The 19,380-nt window shown below is 42.6% G+C and overlaps 1 protein-coding gene across 1 annotated transcript in view; it reads left to right on the top strand.

Moving 5' to 3' along the window:
• The first annotated feature begins 683 nt into the window (after window positions 1-683).
• LOC137261715 (serine-rich adhesin for platelets-like) overlaps window positions 684-19,380 on the top strand; it is a 114,162-nt gene continuing 95,465 nt past the window's right edge. The window contains exons 1-5 of the mRNA XM_067799499.1: window positions 684-886; window positions 15,233-15,308; window positions 17,367-17,470; window positions 17,834-17,906; window positions 18,254-18,381. Of these exons, the coding sequence (XP_067655600.1) occupies window positions 838-886; window positions 15,233-15,308; window positions 17,367-17,470; window positions 17,834-17,906; window positions 18,254-18,381 (430 nt within the window). The 5' untranslated portion in view covers window positions 684-837. The remainder of the gene's footprint in view (window positions 887-15,232; window positions 15,309-17,366; window positions 17,471-17,833; window positions 17,907-18,253; window positions 18,382-19,380) is intronic.

The following is a 19,380-nucleotide window of genomic DNA, read 5'->3' as shown; positions in this document are numbered from 1 at the left end:
GAAGCCAGGTCTTCAGCGTGACGAACGAACACTCTAACAACTGGACTACACCATGGCTCCGTATCTGATGTCACCAGCAAAAAACTCGTCAGCTCTGTCGCGTCAACTCTGTCAGAGTTTGCGGAATCGCTCACAATAGCTTGACTAAAGGCATGACGACCTTTTGTATCTTATTTACATCGTTGGCTTGAATAGCTTTCGTCGACATTCCAAGATCGCGGATACCATGAAAAATCAGAGGTTGTGGTATCCCCCTGTCCAATTGTTTACGTATTAATACTTCCTAACTGAACATATTCTACTTTATAGATTATCTATGTTTCAACAGTGTCTTTCTCTTACAAGTCCTTACCTTCAAGCCACTCAAATGCAGAGATAGAAGTCACGGCGACCAGCTGCGGCTGGCGAGGTATTAGCACGAAGATTGACAAAGTTACTTCACAGTTTTTGTATATCATTGTATGTCTCGACAGTTTTGAGCGATGACACCTTAATGTTATGCTCCACTGCAATTTTTCATTGTAACGTGTTTCGGGATCGTGGGAGCTGCACGGGTAATTGCATTCAATGATATACGCATATAACATCTCTGTCATCAATACGCTCCCATGTGATGAGCCCCAGGTGTGTTGATTGGAGGGCTGCTCTGTTATTATGTTGTACCATGGCGACGGTTAAGAGATGCTTTTCTGTTAAGGCCGTCCACGACAGACAGCGTGTATTATTGTAGAGAGACAGTTGTAGCCAGCGCGATAATTAATTCCAGTTAGTTTTGTTCTGTTCTTACAATACCTGTCGCAGCAGTCGACATTGACGATTCTCACCTTTTCAGGTGAAATGAACTTACGGATGAAGAACACTCTTTTCTGTCTGGTTCTACCTGCAGGTAAGAATAATTGGAGACTAGTATTCTCTTTTACAGCGCCATATGGAGATCGTACATGGATTTACCTGTTCGTGAAGGTGTGCTGGGGACTGACGTTTTCTGTACTAGGGTTATGTGTTACCTTGTCAGATTCAAGAGATGGAGATAAGACATCCAGGTATTTGTACTATTATGGAAGAGGGACTGGTGACATATTTGTGTCTGCATGTGTACGTGGAACATCGCTGACTGTGGATTATGGGATTTCATTTTTTATGCTTGGAGAATCCCACACTGACCTATTGTCTAAGTTAAGTGAAGGCAGTGAGTTCTGAAAGTCTTGATTACAGGTGTAGAGCATGGCACCCAGGTGTTCCTACCGTTATAACGATGATATAAATATAAGAACACGATATATTTGCAAAACATATTCGTTTCTGTTAACATAAACATACATATACACACTGTGACATTTTATCACATACTTTTCTCGAACATATATGCTTCATCTCTATGAAATGTACAAAATTACATGGTTATCGGTGTTATGTGAGTGTATGTTTTAAGTCGAATACGCCATGTCGATGTTACGTGTAAAGGCTTCTTTACAGGATCTGCTCAATCATGGCCTGACCTTTAAAAAAAGAAAGTCGAACGAAAGATGGCTGTGTTTCATTGAGGCCTGGGTGTTGTTGCACAAAACAACCAGCGCCAGGACTCTCTTGAATTTATGGAGTTACGATCGTCTTAGCGCTAGGTTCGCTTTGTAGATCGGAGGACTGTGTGCCATTGCTGAAAGTAAACTTCTACACCATAACGCAGGCCCGCATCAGTCGTAACGCTATTTTGTTGTTTTCTACAACGTTGCCATGGCTGGCTTTGAAACACGGAGTAATGGAGTAAAAGTTCTGTTCACATAATTTTAGGAAAATTAAAAAGTCCATGATTAATTGTTTTATCATAAATTTATCCCTGCAATCCAACGTGTTGCATGAGAAGGTAAGAGTGAATTTGTTATGTTATGTATTATTAGGAATAGTACACGCTAGCTATTCTCGAAACGTTCGTAATTCTTAAGCCAATTCTTAACATCTTGGCTACGATTAAAGTTAAGAATTCGTAAGGCTACGAACGTTTTGAGAACAGGATTCCAGCTTAACGTAACCCTTAACACAGACCTACGACTGTCGTTTCGCTGACTGCTTTGTACTACCAGCCAATAGGGCGAGACGTGTAGATGTAATGTCTTAACTGTAACATATGTTTACGATAGTCACAGCACAACGATCGTTTTGTGGAACGGGGCCGGACAATAGAAGAGAAAGACTAGATCTACCACCTTAACTATACTTTAAGTCTTATTTTTGCAATTAACTCTAAGTGTGTATCACGTCTAGATGTGAGTCTTGACTAACTTGCCGAAACAGATTCATCTAGGATTAAAAGCGACCAGGACATTATTCAGAAAAATATTGTTTGGAACAGATTATCTTTGCACACTACTTAGCAGTGTAGGATAACACGTCTTATCCCTAATGTTTATCTTAATATTAATACGAGTTAGCGTGAGTCGTGAGACTAGAAGTAATGAAGTAAGATCAGGGCCTATGATGGGCCACACAATATAAATGTGACAAGTGTATCGTAATATGGATAATTTCAGCTTGTACTAGTCTTAACAGAGCCAATTACAAAAGTCCTTTTGGGGCCACAAGAAGTTTTCGCAAACTACACAGCAGCCAACTGTATCTGTTTTCATTTTAAGCCGTCGTGTGGTTGCAAAAGAACGAAATTGTTTTGGACAAAATTTCTCAGATTTCTTTTAAAAAACCGTTTGAGGAATGAATAAAGTTTCAATAAATGTGATAAGATTTGAATATGGCTATGCAATCTCTGATTACATTAAATAATCGCTTCACTTTATTTTGCCTCGCTATGTCCAAAACATGCAGGCATCCACAAGATTGGAAGACGTCCACAAGAGTGAACGTCTTATAAATCTTTTATATGAACAGATTTGATGCCATTCATAGATAGACATCGCTAAAAATAAGCAGAGGTTATATGAGTATGCACACGTGAAAGACACTTTCGCCGACGGAAGTACTGATGTGCAAAATATGTACAAATGCAGAGCGATTTGACGCGATGTGTACATACGTTTATTGTCACTGTTTGTGGAAACCCAAAAGAAATTCGTTTCATCAGATGCCACAGAATCATTTGAAATCTCTTCATTACCACATAAATGATAAGTGAATATGACTATTACTTTATATGGTACAAGGCCAAGGAGCTCATTGTTGAAATTACTATAACTATCAAGACATTAAAATATTACATACAAACCTATGATGCCGGGGGTGTGTGTGTTGGGGGCGGGGGAGAGGGAGTTCCGGTTATCAAATGATGTTCTTCATTTGCAACTAGCTGACTGCCAATTCAATCTATGATTCAATAATTTGAATCACAATGCATACAAAAAGCATACGTATTGCAAGCAAAGGACCAAAGTTCTAATACAGTTACACTAGCGTTAGATAGACTGGACTTGAAAGGTTTCACTGTTGTCTACCAGTGCATTCTAGGCACGACTTCGGCCTATCTCGAAGAATTGTCAAAACCATTTCTTCCATGCAGATAGTTTCGCTCCAAAAACTTACTTCAAATTCAAAAATGGAAGTTGAAATCCTATGGTTTTCGCTCATTTAAGGTGGCGGCCACAATGAACTGGCACGAGTTACCAGCTCGACTTAGAACAAGACCAACAGTCACACATTAACAGTTAAGCCAAAACTAAAGACACACCTTTTCTATACTTTTTAAACAAAAATTCCTATTTTTGCGCTACGAGCATGCTGTCAGTGTGGATTTAGCGCGTTAGTGTTATCATCACCGCGAAGGAAATAGAAACCAAGAGAATCACAACTGGCTGCAACCAGGATGTGAAATGTTTGAGAGCACAGTCACTGTGTCACTGTCTATATTTTGATTTATTTTGTTTGTTGGTTTGTTGTTTAACGCCACACTTGGCAATATTCCAGCAATATGCATTGTGTTTAGGGGTGGTAATGGTGATGGAAATGGTGGTGCGTTAGTAAGATATCTGTACTTGAAACGTTTTCTCAACGTTTACACTTCCTATCCAAATTGAAAGTTCAGGTTCTCTTACTCTTTTTGAAGAGTATACTAAGAACCGCTGGCAAGCAGTGATGATACGAGGTGTTCGCGAAAAGATGAGTGTATATATGGAATATTACACCAGTTGTCATAGATACCAGTTCTGCGAAACGATCGCGAGTAAAGTGCATATGACCAAGCGAGCTATTTATTACCCACGTGTAAAAATAACAACAGAAGTATCATTACAGTTGATTTTTTGTGGATTTTGTCGTATTATATTCTCGAACTGAAACCAGCTTATGAAACAGGTTGCGGAGTATTCTACTTAAGAAGGGGCGGTGGCGTAGCCTAGTGGTTAAAGCGTTCGCTCGTCATGCCGAAGACCCGGGTTCAAGTCCCCACATGGGTACAATGTGTGAAGCCCATTTCCTGGTGTCCCACGCTGCGATATTGCTGGAATATTGGTAAACGCGGCGTAAAATTAAAAACTCAGTCACTACTTAAGAAAACGCCTGGGAACTACCTTGCGCATCAAGTCCTTCAATAAGTATAATCAGAGGGGAATTATTAAGGTGAAGATGTTAGATGTGTGCCATGGAGAGATCTTGATACCTTATGCCTTGTCATTGCATTTGGTCAACGGTATCTCCATGTCCGTGCGGAGGCAGGGGTCGTGATATTTTCATACGGATTCAATGGCACGGCGGCTTCTGCGATTTCGTTTCGCCGGAAGGTATGCAATTTTTAAAAAAAATCATAAGCCCGCAGACATGTCGCAGAAGGCATTGCATAAAACCCTCACGGACATTGCGCGGAGTCCTCACGCTGATCGTGCTACAAATGCCCGATGTTTCTTTGCACATGGGGGTAAACTCAAATTAGACTCGTTAGACAGTCGTACGATATCCGCTCACTGCCCATGCAGTACCCGTGATATTGAGCAGGCATCAGGCGGCAACGCCACAGCTCCCAAATCATGGCAATGAAGCGCCGTGAGAGGGTCTACCAGATGACGATGTATTGGTCATCTCCACCAGTTCTGCTTTGTTGAATGTGCGATCGTCAAATACTAGCAAAAATATGAGTTTGTTTGGTTTTACTCCGCCGCATATTCCAGCTATAGCATGGCGAGGGATACCAGAAATGGGATTCACCCATTGTACCCATGTGCAGAATCGAACACCTGTATCAGGCGTGACGAGCTAACGCTTTAACCTGTATGCTACTCAGCCGCCCCGAAAAAAATATGAAGTTGTGCGTGATGATGTATACACACAGAGATCCTCATACCGGAGTCTCGGACGCACGCAACCCCTTCACGGTAGCGGCACGGACTCCGTACGATTTCCGAAGGACGATACGGAGAATGCGTGGCAACTGCAGTGAAATTGCACAATCTCCGAGCAGCAGAATTTGCCCTGGCCTGCTCAGAAATGGCACGATGTTCACAGGCAATGTGAATACAAACATCGTAGGCCGCAGCAATCTACGATTCCTACCAAGATCGCACGGTAAATCGTAGACCATGTTATCATACTGCACGCGTAGCAAATGTAGAGATTCGGGGGTTATCAAATCCGTAACGTGTCATAATATTCAGCAGTGGTCTCTAGCCCCAGAGAGCTGCTCAAAGTGCTTTTAGTGAGCCGCATAGTTTGAAATCAGGCTCTCTATATACTCGGCGTCAATAATGAAGGGTCAAGCTATTGGTAACATTTCCCTAAAGGTGTAAAATCTTCGTTTTTGTTGGAAAGATATTCATCTGTATGTTTTAAAACTTTCGTATAAGTTTGTAAAATACACCAGACCGTTATAATGTCAGTATTACGTTCTTTTACGTCCGATACATTTTGTTACAAATGGCACATTATTTATTCAAACTGTCAAAATAAAAATGCCACGTAATGTCAATGATTTGCACGTGCAAGTCGCGTTATCCATGGGAAGTGGAGGGCAATGCACATGCATTGATGCTTTTTCACTGTCGTTCACTGCTCGGGTACCTGTTTGAAATCGCAGCTTAAATAATGAAACGGGTCTTTTTAGACCTGTTGAAAGGTGTGTGTGTGTGTGTGTAGGCTTTTTGGAATCTGGACAAACTCAGCGCTAAGTTTCAATGTGAGTGAGTGGGTTTAGTTGAACGACGCACTTAGCAATATTCCAGCTATATGGAGGCGGTCTGTAAATAATCGACTCTGGACCAGACAATACAGTGATCAACAACATGAGCATCGATCTGCGCAAGTGGGAACCAATAACATGAGTCGACCATGTCAGCGAGCCTGACCACCCGCTCCCGTTAGTCGCCTCTTACGACAAGCGTAGTCGCCTTTTGTGAGCATGGGCTGCTGAAGGGCTATTCTACCCTGGATCATCACGGCTCCATTTCAGTGGGAGTACTCTTGGTACACTGTGGCAGAGAGTTCAAGTCAATAGGTCAGTGGAATATCCGCGTCGACCAAGTCAACAGTCCGAGACGACAGGCAAATAATCAACACTGAGTTCCATAACAGGTTCCTTAACGCAGTAGATCTTTAAAGTTAACAATTTAAGGACATTCAGGAGCATCATTCGTCGACTTTTATGATCAGCCGGGCTCCGATGCAGTTTGTCCTCTACTAACATCAGACGTGTTTGAGATGGAGTGCACATCATGGCTGCTAGAATCAACGTCAGTGGCCTTGTCTGCTCTTCACAGAAGAATGCGGATTCAATATGTCCTTCCATGGTCTGCAGTGGATGTATCGTCATAATGGACAGCGAATCACAGATACAGCTGCTCGGTCGGTCATTTTTTGGGCAGGCGTAACTCCAGACAGCTTTACGGGACGAGATATAGCAGTGCCACTCCGGCAAGCAATGCATGGCTTTTATTGTCGACCCTGTTTACTACAAGATGACAACGCTGTGGCTTTCATTGGACCATGATTGTCACGGAATTCCTTCGGCAGCAGGGTGTAGAACGGATGGAGTGGTCAGCATGCTCGCTGGATCTCAACCAAGTTGAGAATGCATGGGATGAACTGTACACACGTCACCCAGCATCAGGACTTCGCAGAGCTGTAGTAGAGGAATGGAATGCGATTCTGCAAGCTTTCTTTATGAACTTGATAAGGAGCACGAGGACCCGCGAGGAGGGTACACAAGATATTGAATAACCGCGTGATATGATACGTAAGATATTGATTACGCAAGACGTTGAATGACACGTAAGATATTGATTACACAAGACGTTGAATGATACGTAAGATATTGATTACACAAGACGTTGAATGATACGCAAGATATTGAATAATACAAGATATTGAATCCGTTGCTCAATCCAACTGATATTTGCAATTGCTGTTTGAATTTTGTGCCATTATGATGACACTCTTTGCTCTATTATTTCTTAAAAAAAATTCTTTACATGTGCTGTGCCACATATTATTTGACCCTTTAATAATGACATATTCTTTGACCCTTTAATAATGACACATTTAGGTAGTGACTGTTGTAGTAGTAAATGTCAATGTTCCAAAAATGACGGAAATCGCCCTTTTCATTGGATTCTAAACTGACATTTTGTCTAAATGATATGTCGGTGTTTTCGACAATACAAACTGAGCGCAAGAGTCAGAGATTACGTTCACAGACTATGATGTCATCATCACCAGGTGTGACGTCACGCCTTAATGTGAAACCTGGGCCTTCACGAGTCTGGATTTGAACTACCGAGGGAATAATGGTGGGATTGGATATTTGGTAAATGAAATTATCAACATGTGCTAGACTCATATACATCGTAGAATGAAGTCAACGGACAGCCTGAGTGCTGTATGTACAACTAATTCACGTTTGCTATCGCTGGCGATTTCGAGAGCCGGTAAAATATTACCTATACAACACACTTGAAACGACCAATGACCTTATCGAGACATGTTCATATAGATATTAACGATAATGGAGTTTACTAATGTTCTGTACTACTGTGAGAATAGACACTGAGAAGAGCATATGAAACAGCTACATGCAGTGCCGGATGGACGTTCCGAAGCAACAGTGGAGTCTATGGTTAGAAGCCAACACAGCATGACAACTCTCTGACTGAAAGAGTTCTAGAAGTCTCGATTCGATTACACGTTGAGTAGATCAAAATCAATATTTGTTTTGGTATAATAGTTTCTCGTTTCAAATCAATGACTAAATTAAGGCTATCAGAACGTTGACGGTTTCGAGTTCCCTGCCAGGGAGATGTCGCTTTTAAATCTTCCTTCAGACTCATTAATGTACGTCGATTGTAAATGCGACCTTGGTCGATGTGTACGTCATGGTGCCACAAGGAAAGACGGGTGACGTAGAGTAACCCCCTAGACCGTGTTATTCAGAAGAGACGAAGAAGTATAAAGGTTGCTCTTGTAATAATCTTACTCATTATCGAAAATAATTCTGATATCTACTGTCTAATAATAGATCACAATAATAGATCACTAAAATGTATCACAAGACATACAGACCCTCAACCACTCTGTTACCATATTACTGGAGGAATTTATTCATGCTCTCTGCTAATTACCACACCAACTGTAGGCCATGACTCCACCCATTCTGTTAATTACCACATCAGCTAAGGTCATGACTCCACCCATTCTGTTAATTACCACATCAGCAAAGGTCATGACTCCACCCATTCTGTTAATTACCCGACCAACTGAAGGCCTGACTCCACCCATTCTGTTAATTACCAGACCAACTGAAGGCCTGACTCCACCCATTCTGTTAATCACCGCACCAACTAAAGGCCTGACTCAACCCATTCTGTTAATTACCACACCAACTAAGGTCATGACTCCACCCATTCTGTTAATTACCAGACCAACTTAAGGCCTGACTCCACCCATTCTGTTAACTACCACATCAGCTAAGGTCATGACTCCACCCATTCTGTTAATTACCAGACCAACTGAAGGCCTGACTCCACCCATTCTGTTAATTACCACATCAGCTAAGGTCATGACTCCACCCATTCTGTTAATTACCAGACCAACTTAAGGCCTGACTCCACCCATTCTGTTAATTACCACACCAACTAAAGGCCTGACTCCACCCATTCTGTTAATTACCACACCAACTGAAGGCCTGACTCCACCCATTCTGTTAATTACCAGACCAACTGAAGGCCTGACTCCACCCATTCTGTTAATCACCGCACCAACTAAAGGCCTGACTCCACCCATTCTGTTAATTACCAGACCAACTGAAGGCCTGACTCCACCCATTCTGTTAATTACCACACCAACTGAAGGTCTGACTCCACCCATTCTGTTAATTACCAGACCAACTGAAGGCCTGACTCCACCCATTCTGTTAATCACCGCACCAACTAAAGGCCTGACTCCACCCATTCTGTTAATCACTGCACCAACTGAAGGCCTGACTCCACCCATTCTGTTAATTACCAGACCAACTGAAGGCCTGACTCCACCCATTCTGTTAATTACCACACCAACTAAGGTCATGACTCCACCCATTCTGTTAATCACCGCACCAACTTAAGGCCTGACTCCACCCATTCTGTTAATTACCACATCAGCTAAGGTCATGACTCCACCCATTCTGTTAATTACCCGACCAACTTAAGGCCTGACTCCACCCATTCTGTTAATTACCACATCAGCTAAGGTCATGACTCCACCCATTCTGTTAATTACCAGACCAACTTAAGGCCTGACTCCACCCATTCTGTTAATTACCAGACCAACTGAAGGCCTGACTCCACCCATTCTGTTAATTACCACATCAGCTAAGGTCATGACTCCACCCATTCTGTTAATTACCCGACCAACCTAAGGTCTGACTCCACCCATTCTGTTAATTACCAGACCAACTAAGGGCCTGACTCCACCCATTCTGTTAATTACCACACCAACTAAAGGCCTGACTCCACCCATTCTGTTAATTACCGCACCAACTAAGGTCATGACTCCACCCATTCTGTTAATTAACTGACCAACTGAGGGCATGGTTCCACCCATTCTGTTAATTACCTGACCAACTGAAGGCCTGACTCCACCCATTCTGTAAATTCCCTGACCAACTAAGGGCATGCCTCCACCCATTCTGTTAATTACCCGACCATCTGAGAGCACGACTCCATCCATCCTGTCAATTACCACACCAACTGAGGGCATGGCTCCACCCATTCTGTTTATTTCCACACCAACTAAGGGCATGGTTCCACCCATTCTGTTAATTACCTGACCAACTGAAGGCCTGACTCCACCCATTCTGTCAATTACCAGACCTACTGAGGGCCTGACTCCACCCGCTTTGTTCATTGCCAGACCAACTAAGGGCTTGACTCCACCCATTCTGTTAATTACCACATCAGCTAAGGTCATGACTCCACCCATTCTGTTAATTACCCGACCAACTTAAGGCCTGACTCCACCCATTCTGTTAATTACCACATCAGCTAAGGTCATGACTCCACCCATTCTGTTAATTACCCGACCAACTTAAGGCCTGACTCCACCCATTCTGTTAATTACCAGACCAACTGAAGGCCTGACTCCACCCATTCTGTTAATTACCACATCAGCTAAGGTCATGACTCCACCCATTCTGTTAATTACCCGACCAACCTAAGGTCTGACTCCACCCATTCTGTTAATTACCAGACCAACTAAGGGCCTGACTCCACCCATTCTGTTAATTACCACACCAACTAAAGGCCTGACTCCACCCATTCTGTTAATTACCGCACCAACTAAGGTCATGACTCCACCCATTCTGTTAATTAACTGACCAACTGAGGGCATGGTTCCACCCATTCTGTTAATTACCTGACCAACTGAAGGCCTGACTCCACCCATTCTGTAAATTCCCTGACCAACTAAGGGCATGCCTCCACCCATTCTGTTAATTACCCGACCATCTGAGAGCACGACTCCATCCATCCTGTCAATTACCACACCAACTGAGGGCATGGCTCCACCCATTCTGTTTATTTCCACACCAACTAAGGGCATGGTTCCACCCATTCTGTTAATTACCTGACCAACTGAAGGCCTGACTCCACCCATTCTGTCAATTACCAGACCTACTGAGGGCCTGACTCCACCCGCTTTGTTCATTGCCAGACCAACTAAGGGCTTGACTCCAGCCATTCTGTTAATCACGAGAACACTGACGGTATGAGTCCACCCATTCTGTTCATTATGAATGCATTTGTGAATGTAGTTGTACATCAGAAATAAGCTCCTATGGGAATCAAACCACTATTTACCCAATATGCCACCCCATAACCCCCGTTTCGTAAACAGCGTTAGGTTTTTACCTGTCGGAATTTATCAACACTTGCACTTTTCTTTCCTAAGCAGGTGCCTTTTAGATTCAGTCTCCCGTTAAACTAATTAATTCCTCATCTTTTTATATATCTATTTAAGTGAATACTTTAGTGAATATTTCTTAAATGTTACTTACTAGATTTGAAAGGACAAGCACAAAACAAACACATAAAAACAACAAAACAAACACAAAAAACAACAAAGAACAAAAAAACCCCAAAAAACAACAACAAAAAACAAAAAGTCCCAAAGAAACAACAAAAAAGCAAACAAAAAGCAATAGTTCTTGATGCACATCACTGACCCTAACCAGTGAATCCGTAAGCACAGCTTGTTCAGCTTGACCAGATCCAGTGAATACTAGGTCATTCCGTGACCGTGTCACAACTGGTTGGGTCTGTTATCATGAAGGAGTGCATCTTTGTCAGTCGACTGTCAACATCTCCGAACAGCCGAGTCAAGACAAGCCGTTTGACATCTCCGTGTCGAGAAATCGTTAACAATGTCTTCTTTAAGAAACAAGCTGTTTACTGATTTCGATGAATCGTTCGCACAAATGCAACATTGATAACATCTGCTCCCCATTTTAATTAAATTAACTCGACTTGCAGCGTGTGCCCTTTGACCTCCCAGGTCATGCACATGTAGTGTAGCTCAGGTCAAGATGAACAATCTGTAGCATAGTTGAGTGTCCTCTTCCTGTGCTACTAAACAACTTTGGCAGACGTTACTGAATTCCTCCAAGCAAAATAACCCCTCCGTGCTGGTTACCTCATACATGCAATGTTTACGGATTAAAGTGCATCTAGGTTTTTTTGTACTAATGTTTATCGGTATCCTTGCAACTAGTTTGAACCCCGTGAACACGAACAAATATTTGTATCGACCACAACCATCGTAATTCTTGTCATTGCATGTTCAGTATCAATACTCCTTCCATGTACAGTGTACACAAGTAAAAGGTACCAATGAATGTTTCTATAGATACAACGATCGGTTTACGAGACGAACGTACACAGACGTCATTGACAACTGTGGATGTTTTAAACCTAAAGAATGTTTAACGGAGTTATTGATTTCAAAGGTTAAAGATTGTGATTTCATAAACCAGTATTGATATAGATGCTAGAATTTAATGTGTAAAAATGTAAAAGCATTTGTTAGTGGATTTTAAACAACTTTCTGCAAACCTTTCACCGACAGAGGGCAAAGGTTGTACAGAGTTTCATCCCTTGATCCCAACAGGATCATGGTCACAAACCGGTAGAATGTTATTAATTATGCGGTTTACATAACGCATTTTCAGAATGTAGATGGTTATGTTTTTTTAAGTAAAGGCACATTCTTTTTCATTCGTAGCTTGCCAAACATTTACAAGATACTTACATGTTAGGAGTGGAATTTAGCGGTTAGAAAATGACTTTGAATGTGTGTAAACCCCACGTCTGAAGGTCGTAGCAAGTAACCGCTTATGACGTTACTAGACACACAACCAACAATCGTTGGGCATACAGGACGGCTGTCTATTTCTGAAAGCTTGAGGGAACCAGTATTGACAAACACAGATGTATGAAATAATGCCTAATATTTGCGCGCGTTTAAAACGGAACGTAATGATTACAAAAGGACGTTAAGAGTGTCAACGTTCCAACTGACAGCTGAAGACGTTATCAAACAGAAAACCAACAACCATTAAACACCTATGGATTTGTTACACCTTTAGGAAACAAAATAAGGACAAAACTGTACAAACAATCCCTAACAAGCAATATATTTACTTACTAGGACCGACGTGTTAGAGTTTTAACGATTAGAAAGGTCAAGAACGAACGCTATTCGTGCGTAATGTGTTGTGAAAACGCTTTACACTGTCACCTGGTAGCGTGTTTAATCGCGATCCAACAATATCAAGTGATATGTCACTGGCTTTGTCAACGTATTTGACTACCAAACTTTCTGCTTTCTTTAGATCAGAACCAGGTCTTAATTGTGACGAAAATATTGATTTTCCGTAATCCGACGAATCCGCGTCTATTAATTGTAGTGGTTTACATATCCAGCGAATTAGAGCTATACAAATTATGAATGCCAGGTAATGAAAGTGTACACACTAGTGTATGATGGTGGGTGACAATTGGGCAAACAAAAATGATTATTCTGTGGTAGTGCGTCATAATTCATATGTCAGGATATTTTCTTGTCTGCCGCGCCTCCGTTTGTTTGAGACCCGTGAAGATCCGGGGTAGAATAGGCCTCGATGACTTGGTTGACACATGTCATGAGTTCCCAAACGTGCAGATCGATGTTCATGCTGTTGATCACTGGACTGTGCGGTCCAGACTCGATTACTTACAGACCGCCACCATATACCTGGAATATTGCTGAGTGTGCCGCAAAACTAAAATCACTCAATCACTCCTTTTGTTTGATGAGAGCTTCGTTTCATATTTATACTTTCTATTGCCAAGTATAATGTTTCACTGGGTCCCTGTCTAGCCACACGTGAGTGAGTGATGTATCACAGGTGTACCAAGGTGGATTCGAACCCGGGTTTTCAGTGTAACAGGAGGCCATTAGACTACCCCACTGAACCGATACGTGGTGACAGGCAGGATTTGATTTCTCGGCGGATGTGGTTTTGCGACATTTTTAACAGTGTTAATTTAATTGGCCTATACAAACATTTTTTATTGGAATTTGATTTTGGTTCCTGATTTTGAATTTTTCTTGCCAAATCTGACATTTGTGGAGATTTGTCGAGCCAACAAAACTTGCCCACATGCCTGTGTTTTTTGACAGGCAATAATGATGGTGTAGTTATGCTTTTGTTTGTTGATTAACGCCTCATTCGGATATGTTCCAGTTGTTTGGCGTCGATCTACAAATAATCGAATCTGGACCAAACGATCCACTGATCTTAGGATAGCATGAATGATTGTTAGTCCTCACTTATAATAAGCAGTGGTCGCTGAACACCAACTTTAACTAGGATCTTCGATAAGTGGTTTGTGCTTAATAGCTTTGGATATGTTAATGATTTGTGACATGTTTCTTTGTCTTTTGGCTAAACTTGCTTCGTTTCACACCAACACTGGAAACAGTTCTGTCCAATGTCTGCTTACCCAGATCTCTCTCACACACACATATTTCAAATATTTCGCTTGCGACTCGCGCTTTTGTTACTCATGTCAAGCAGTGGTGGCTGAGTAGGTTAGTCGGCTGGCGTTTGTGTGCTGGCAATTTGGTGCCTGACTCTGGGGGTGTGGGTTCGAATAATGTAGTCATGAATTACAATTTGCTTCTGTTAAGTGTTGAGAAATGTTTCAGACTTTTTCAAAGGAAATCAGATCTTTTCGTTAAACTAGCTACTCCTGGCGGCTGGCGGTTCGATACGCTGTCGCAACATAACAGAGTGGTACATACTGTTTTCCTGCCCGGTGCTCGTCAGGAGGGGATCTAACACAAACTAACTGAACTTGACTATGCTGAGTTAAGTGGTATCCATTTTGGACAACGGCAAGGTATTTCAGAGGGTTGGCACTATTAAACCTGCATAAAACCTGGTACCAGCAGCCAGACTGTGTTATGGTTGATATTTAGGTTGATTGGTTGTTTTTATCGCAGCAGTTCAGCGGCGGTCAGTAATTAATCGTGTGGGGACCGTGCAGTTCCGTGATCAACAGCATGAGTATCGATCTATGCAGTTTGGATACGATGCCAAGTTTGAAACAAGTCAGCGAGCCTGAGCACCCAATCCCGTTAGTCGTCTCTTAAGGCAAGCATCGGGTGCTGAAGACCAAGTTTAACCCGGATCTTCAGGGATCGAAATTGTAGTGGCACAAACTAGACATTAGTCCCCATTCACTTTGTCCTTTAGATTGGTCACTTCAGTCAAGAATTCTTGTGTCTGTTTCAGTTCTGGCCGTAGGAGCTTATGGAGCGTCTTGTGACGACTGCTGGGCCACGTACAATGCAGCTACCAAGACATGCACGTAAGTAAACAATGGCCTCTGTCCAGGACGAAACACACTGCTGGGCCACGTACAAGGCAGCTACCAAAACATACGTAAACATTTACACATCGCCGCCATATAGCTGGAATATTGCTGAGTGGCGTAAAACTAAACTGACTCACTCACTCTTGTACTTAAGTAAACAATGGCCTCTTACAAGGACGGAAGAAACTGCTGGGCCACGTACAACGCATCTACCAAGATGCACGTAAGTAGACAACTTCACTGTTCACTGTTCAATCCTAAGCCAGCTGTAGCGGTGACATCAGTATTTGGTGTATCCTCTCCTCGCACGGATAACTCCTGGAACCCTCCTCCCCATGCTGGAAATCAAACGCCGAATGCGCATCATTGGATTCCTCTACCATTCTTCATGAAGTGCCTGAGCTAATTCCAGTAGATTTTTAACAGGTGGATCCCTTACTTGCACTTGGCGCCCCAGATGGTCCATTAAATGCTCAGTTGGGTTGAGATCAGGGCTTCTCGCAGGCCAAGGTAATCTGTCAACTGCGTTGTTCTGCAAGTATGCGATAACAGCTCTGGAACGATGGGCCCTAGCATTATCGTCCATAAATACTGGCCGACTGGCGAGGGGGTGGTTATCAAAAGGCGGGACAACAGCAGCTTCCCGTACTTCCTGTTTGTATCTCTGACCATTGAGTGTCCCTTGAATGGTGATAAGATTCGGCTTACAGTCATAGGAGATACACTCCTACACAATTACAGAGTCACCGCCAAGGGTTCAGCTGCATGGACCATCCGCTGTTGATAAGTCTCATTACTCCTTCTCCAAACTCGTCAACGGCTATGAGTAACACGAAGACCAATGGATCCTGCGCCATGTCCTCAGATTGTGGTTTTGCCGTTGATTACACCACGCCAAACGTTGAGCCTTGTGTCTATCAGTGAGTCAGGGACATCTGATTGGACGACGTGCACGGAGTCCAGCAGACCTGAGCCTCCTTCGGATGGTGCTGGTTGAGAGACGAAAACCAACTTTCCATTGTTCTCTGAGATCTTTGGCATTGGTCATGGGCCTGCGTCTCACTGGGCGAACTAGGTCCAAAAAAGTTCAATTTCTGCAGTGTTCACTTATTGATGCGTCGATAAGAAAACAATGAGAATACTTCACTTCACCTTTGTATACCCCTCAGTCGCTTGTAACATGGCAGAACTTTAGCATGAAAAGCATGCATTTGAGTCAGCACTTGAATTTCATGCTAACTGCTTGTGTATTTAGATATAACTGGCTGATTTCTCTGTTTTGATTCCTTTTTGTTACAGTCGACAATTAATTTTGGGGTGTTTAATTAACGTTCATGTGTATATGTGCGAAGCCATTTCTGGTGACATGATATTGTTTGAATATTGCCAAAAGCGGCATAAAACCATACATACTCATGGAGTTCCCTCTCAAACATAGGTGTTCGTTTTCGGATCAGATATGATAGAAATACAACTTTCTGCTTTAACAGGACTCACACAGTCTGTGGTGTCCTAATGCGGCTTACAGTAATATTCATTTACTCACTGCTGTATCATAAGAGACCCGTGAAGGTCCCGGGGTAGAATAGGCCTTCAGCAACCCATGCTTGCCATAAAAGGCGACTATGCTTGTTGTAAGAGGCGACAAGCGGGATCAGACTCGCTAACTTGGTTGACACATGTCATTGGTTCCCAAATGTGCAGATTGATGCTCATGTTGTTGGTCACTGTATTGTCTGGTCCAGACTCGATTATATACAGACCTCCACCATTTAGCTGGAATATTGTTGAGTGCGGCGTAAAACTAAACTCACTGTATCATAAAACGTATGCCGTCATGTTTAAACTGCATCTTTCTCTGTGTGCTTTTTGTTTAGCTAAGTGATTAAAGCGCTGATTCATCCGGGGTTCCGGGTTCGATCCCCCACAAGGGTACAATGTGTGAAGCCCATTTCTGGTGTCCCGCGCTTTGATGTTGCTGGCATATTGCTAAAAGCTGCTTAAACCTGAACTCACTACTTCACTCGTCATGATCGGTTTGTTGTATTTCAGCGTGGCCAATGCATTCATTACATGCATGGAAGATGCCGTAAACCCTGGATGTCCGACATCGACTCTCAACATCGCCGCGTTTATTGGCCAAATTGCTTCCTGTTGTAAGTATAACGCTCTAATGTATCCCATCCTAGTATCTGTCTTTTCGTTGCCATCAAGCGTTCAGTTGAGAAACAACCCTGTCAGCCAAACATTACAATCTTGTGTCGTGTGTCGTGTCGTAATGTTTGGATTCAGTAAGACTGATTGTAACTAAGAATGTATTTTTCATACGGGGTTCGAATCCAAATCCGGATCCGAAATTCACCTGTTATAATGGTAACTGGGTTCTGAGCGGGAGAATTATTTATGGGTGGGTTCCTTTCCTTACAATTTCTAATGTCAACTATGGAATTTAATTTTTACAAGTTTGTTTAGATTATCACGGAAACCAGTCCTCATCTTACATTTGTCGTACCTTTCAGCTCTGACTACCCTGTGTACGTGTCAAAAAGACCACCTGCTACGATGGTCTCAGAGCACCACCACTCTGTGCGAGTAAGTAGAAAGACGCCCAATGGTATTTGAGTCTGTCATAAACACGACATGTATGCACACAAAATCAGTGTCACATGTAGATGGGTACCAGCAGCTCGATTTTTCACAAATTTATCCGTTTTAGACATCTCGATCAGCTGTTCCTGAAGCATGTAAGGGAGGCGACTATGTATAGATATTAAATTGCGGTATTACAAAACGGATGGCCTGGCATGCCCCTTGCTCCACGTCAGCATTACAACTTATGGCAAGCACACGTCATGTCAGACGAACGCAAAGGCGTGACTTTATTTTGTTCCAACGATAAACAATTTAGCACAATTATAACTGAAGTTATATGTTCACAGAAGCGAGAAACAGAAGCTTGGGTGTATCGGCGGAGTGACAGACGTGGCGTGTGATGCATCTACCAGGGGACACACGATTGCCTCTTCCACAGACACAGACATAACTAATATAGCAGGCTGTGCTGGTGGTTAGTCAACCTCTGTTGTATCAGTATGTGCCTAAGTAATTCTGACATGGCCTCATATCACTCTCACGTTGGACAGTTTGTAGGCTTTCCTCCTTTGTAGAAGCGTGTGTCTGTAGAATTAACGCAGACATAGCGTTGGATGAAACTAATTCTTAATGTGTACACCTTGTGCCTTGACTTCTTGCATCAAAAACATGGTCCCACATCACTCTGGGTGTACAAATGTCACATTAACGTGTGTTGTATCAGTATTATGGCCTCACATCACTCTGGGTGTACAACTGTCTCATTAACGTGTGTTGTATCAGTGTGTGTCTATATCTGAGTAACACAGACATGACCTCACATCACTCTCTGGCTGTACTACTGTCACATTAACCTCTGTGAGTGAGCGAGTGGGTTTAGTTTTACGCCGCACTCAGCAATATTCCAGATATATGGCGGCGGTCTGTAAATAATCGAGTCTGGACCAGACAATCCAGTGATCAACATGAGCATCGATCTGCACAACTGGGAACCAATGACATGTGTCAACCAAGTCAGCGAGTCTGACCACCCAATCACGTTAGTCGCCTTTTACGACAAGCATAGTCGCCTTTTATGGCAAGCATGGGTTGCTGAGGGCCTACATTACCCCCTGTCGTAAACAGGGTATGTCTGTAAAAGATCCAATGGCAACATATTCCGTGACTTCCTGAAACTTGACTTATTATGGTGACCGAAGTACAAGATTGTTTCTGTTGGTTTGTTGGGAGTGAACTAAATAATCAATATGTGTTGAATTATGCTCTGAAACACCTTGCTGTTCAAACAACACTATCCAAATTAAGCATGGGATATATTAAATTTCCCTTAGGCAATGCCAGAAATATTAACAGAATACCCTCCCGATATTTTCAAAAGACCCAATACAATCAGAACTGAGCCTTGCTAGTTCGAATACAGTGTTTTGAATAGCGCCATCTTGCAAGATCTCTTTTTAAAAAATCGCAGTTTATT

Source organism: Haliotis asinina, chromosome 14 (genome assembly GCF_037392515.1).
Source record: "Haliotis asinina isolate JCU_RB_2024 chromosome 14, JCU_Hal_asi_v2, whole genome shotgun sequence".
NCBI lineage: Eukaryota > Metazoa > Mollusca > Gastropoda > Lepetellida > Haliotidae > Haliotis > Haliotis asinina.
This window is presented reverse-complemented; position numbering and strand designations above follow the sequence as displayed.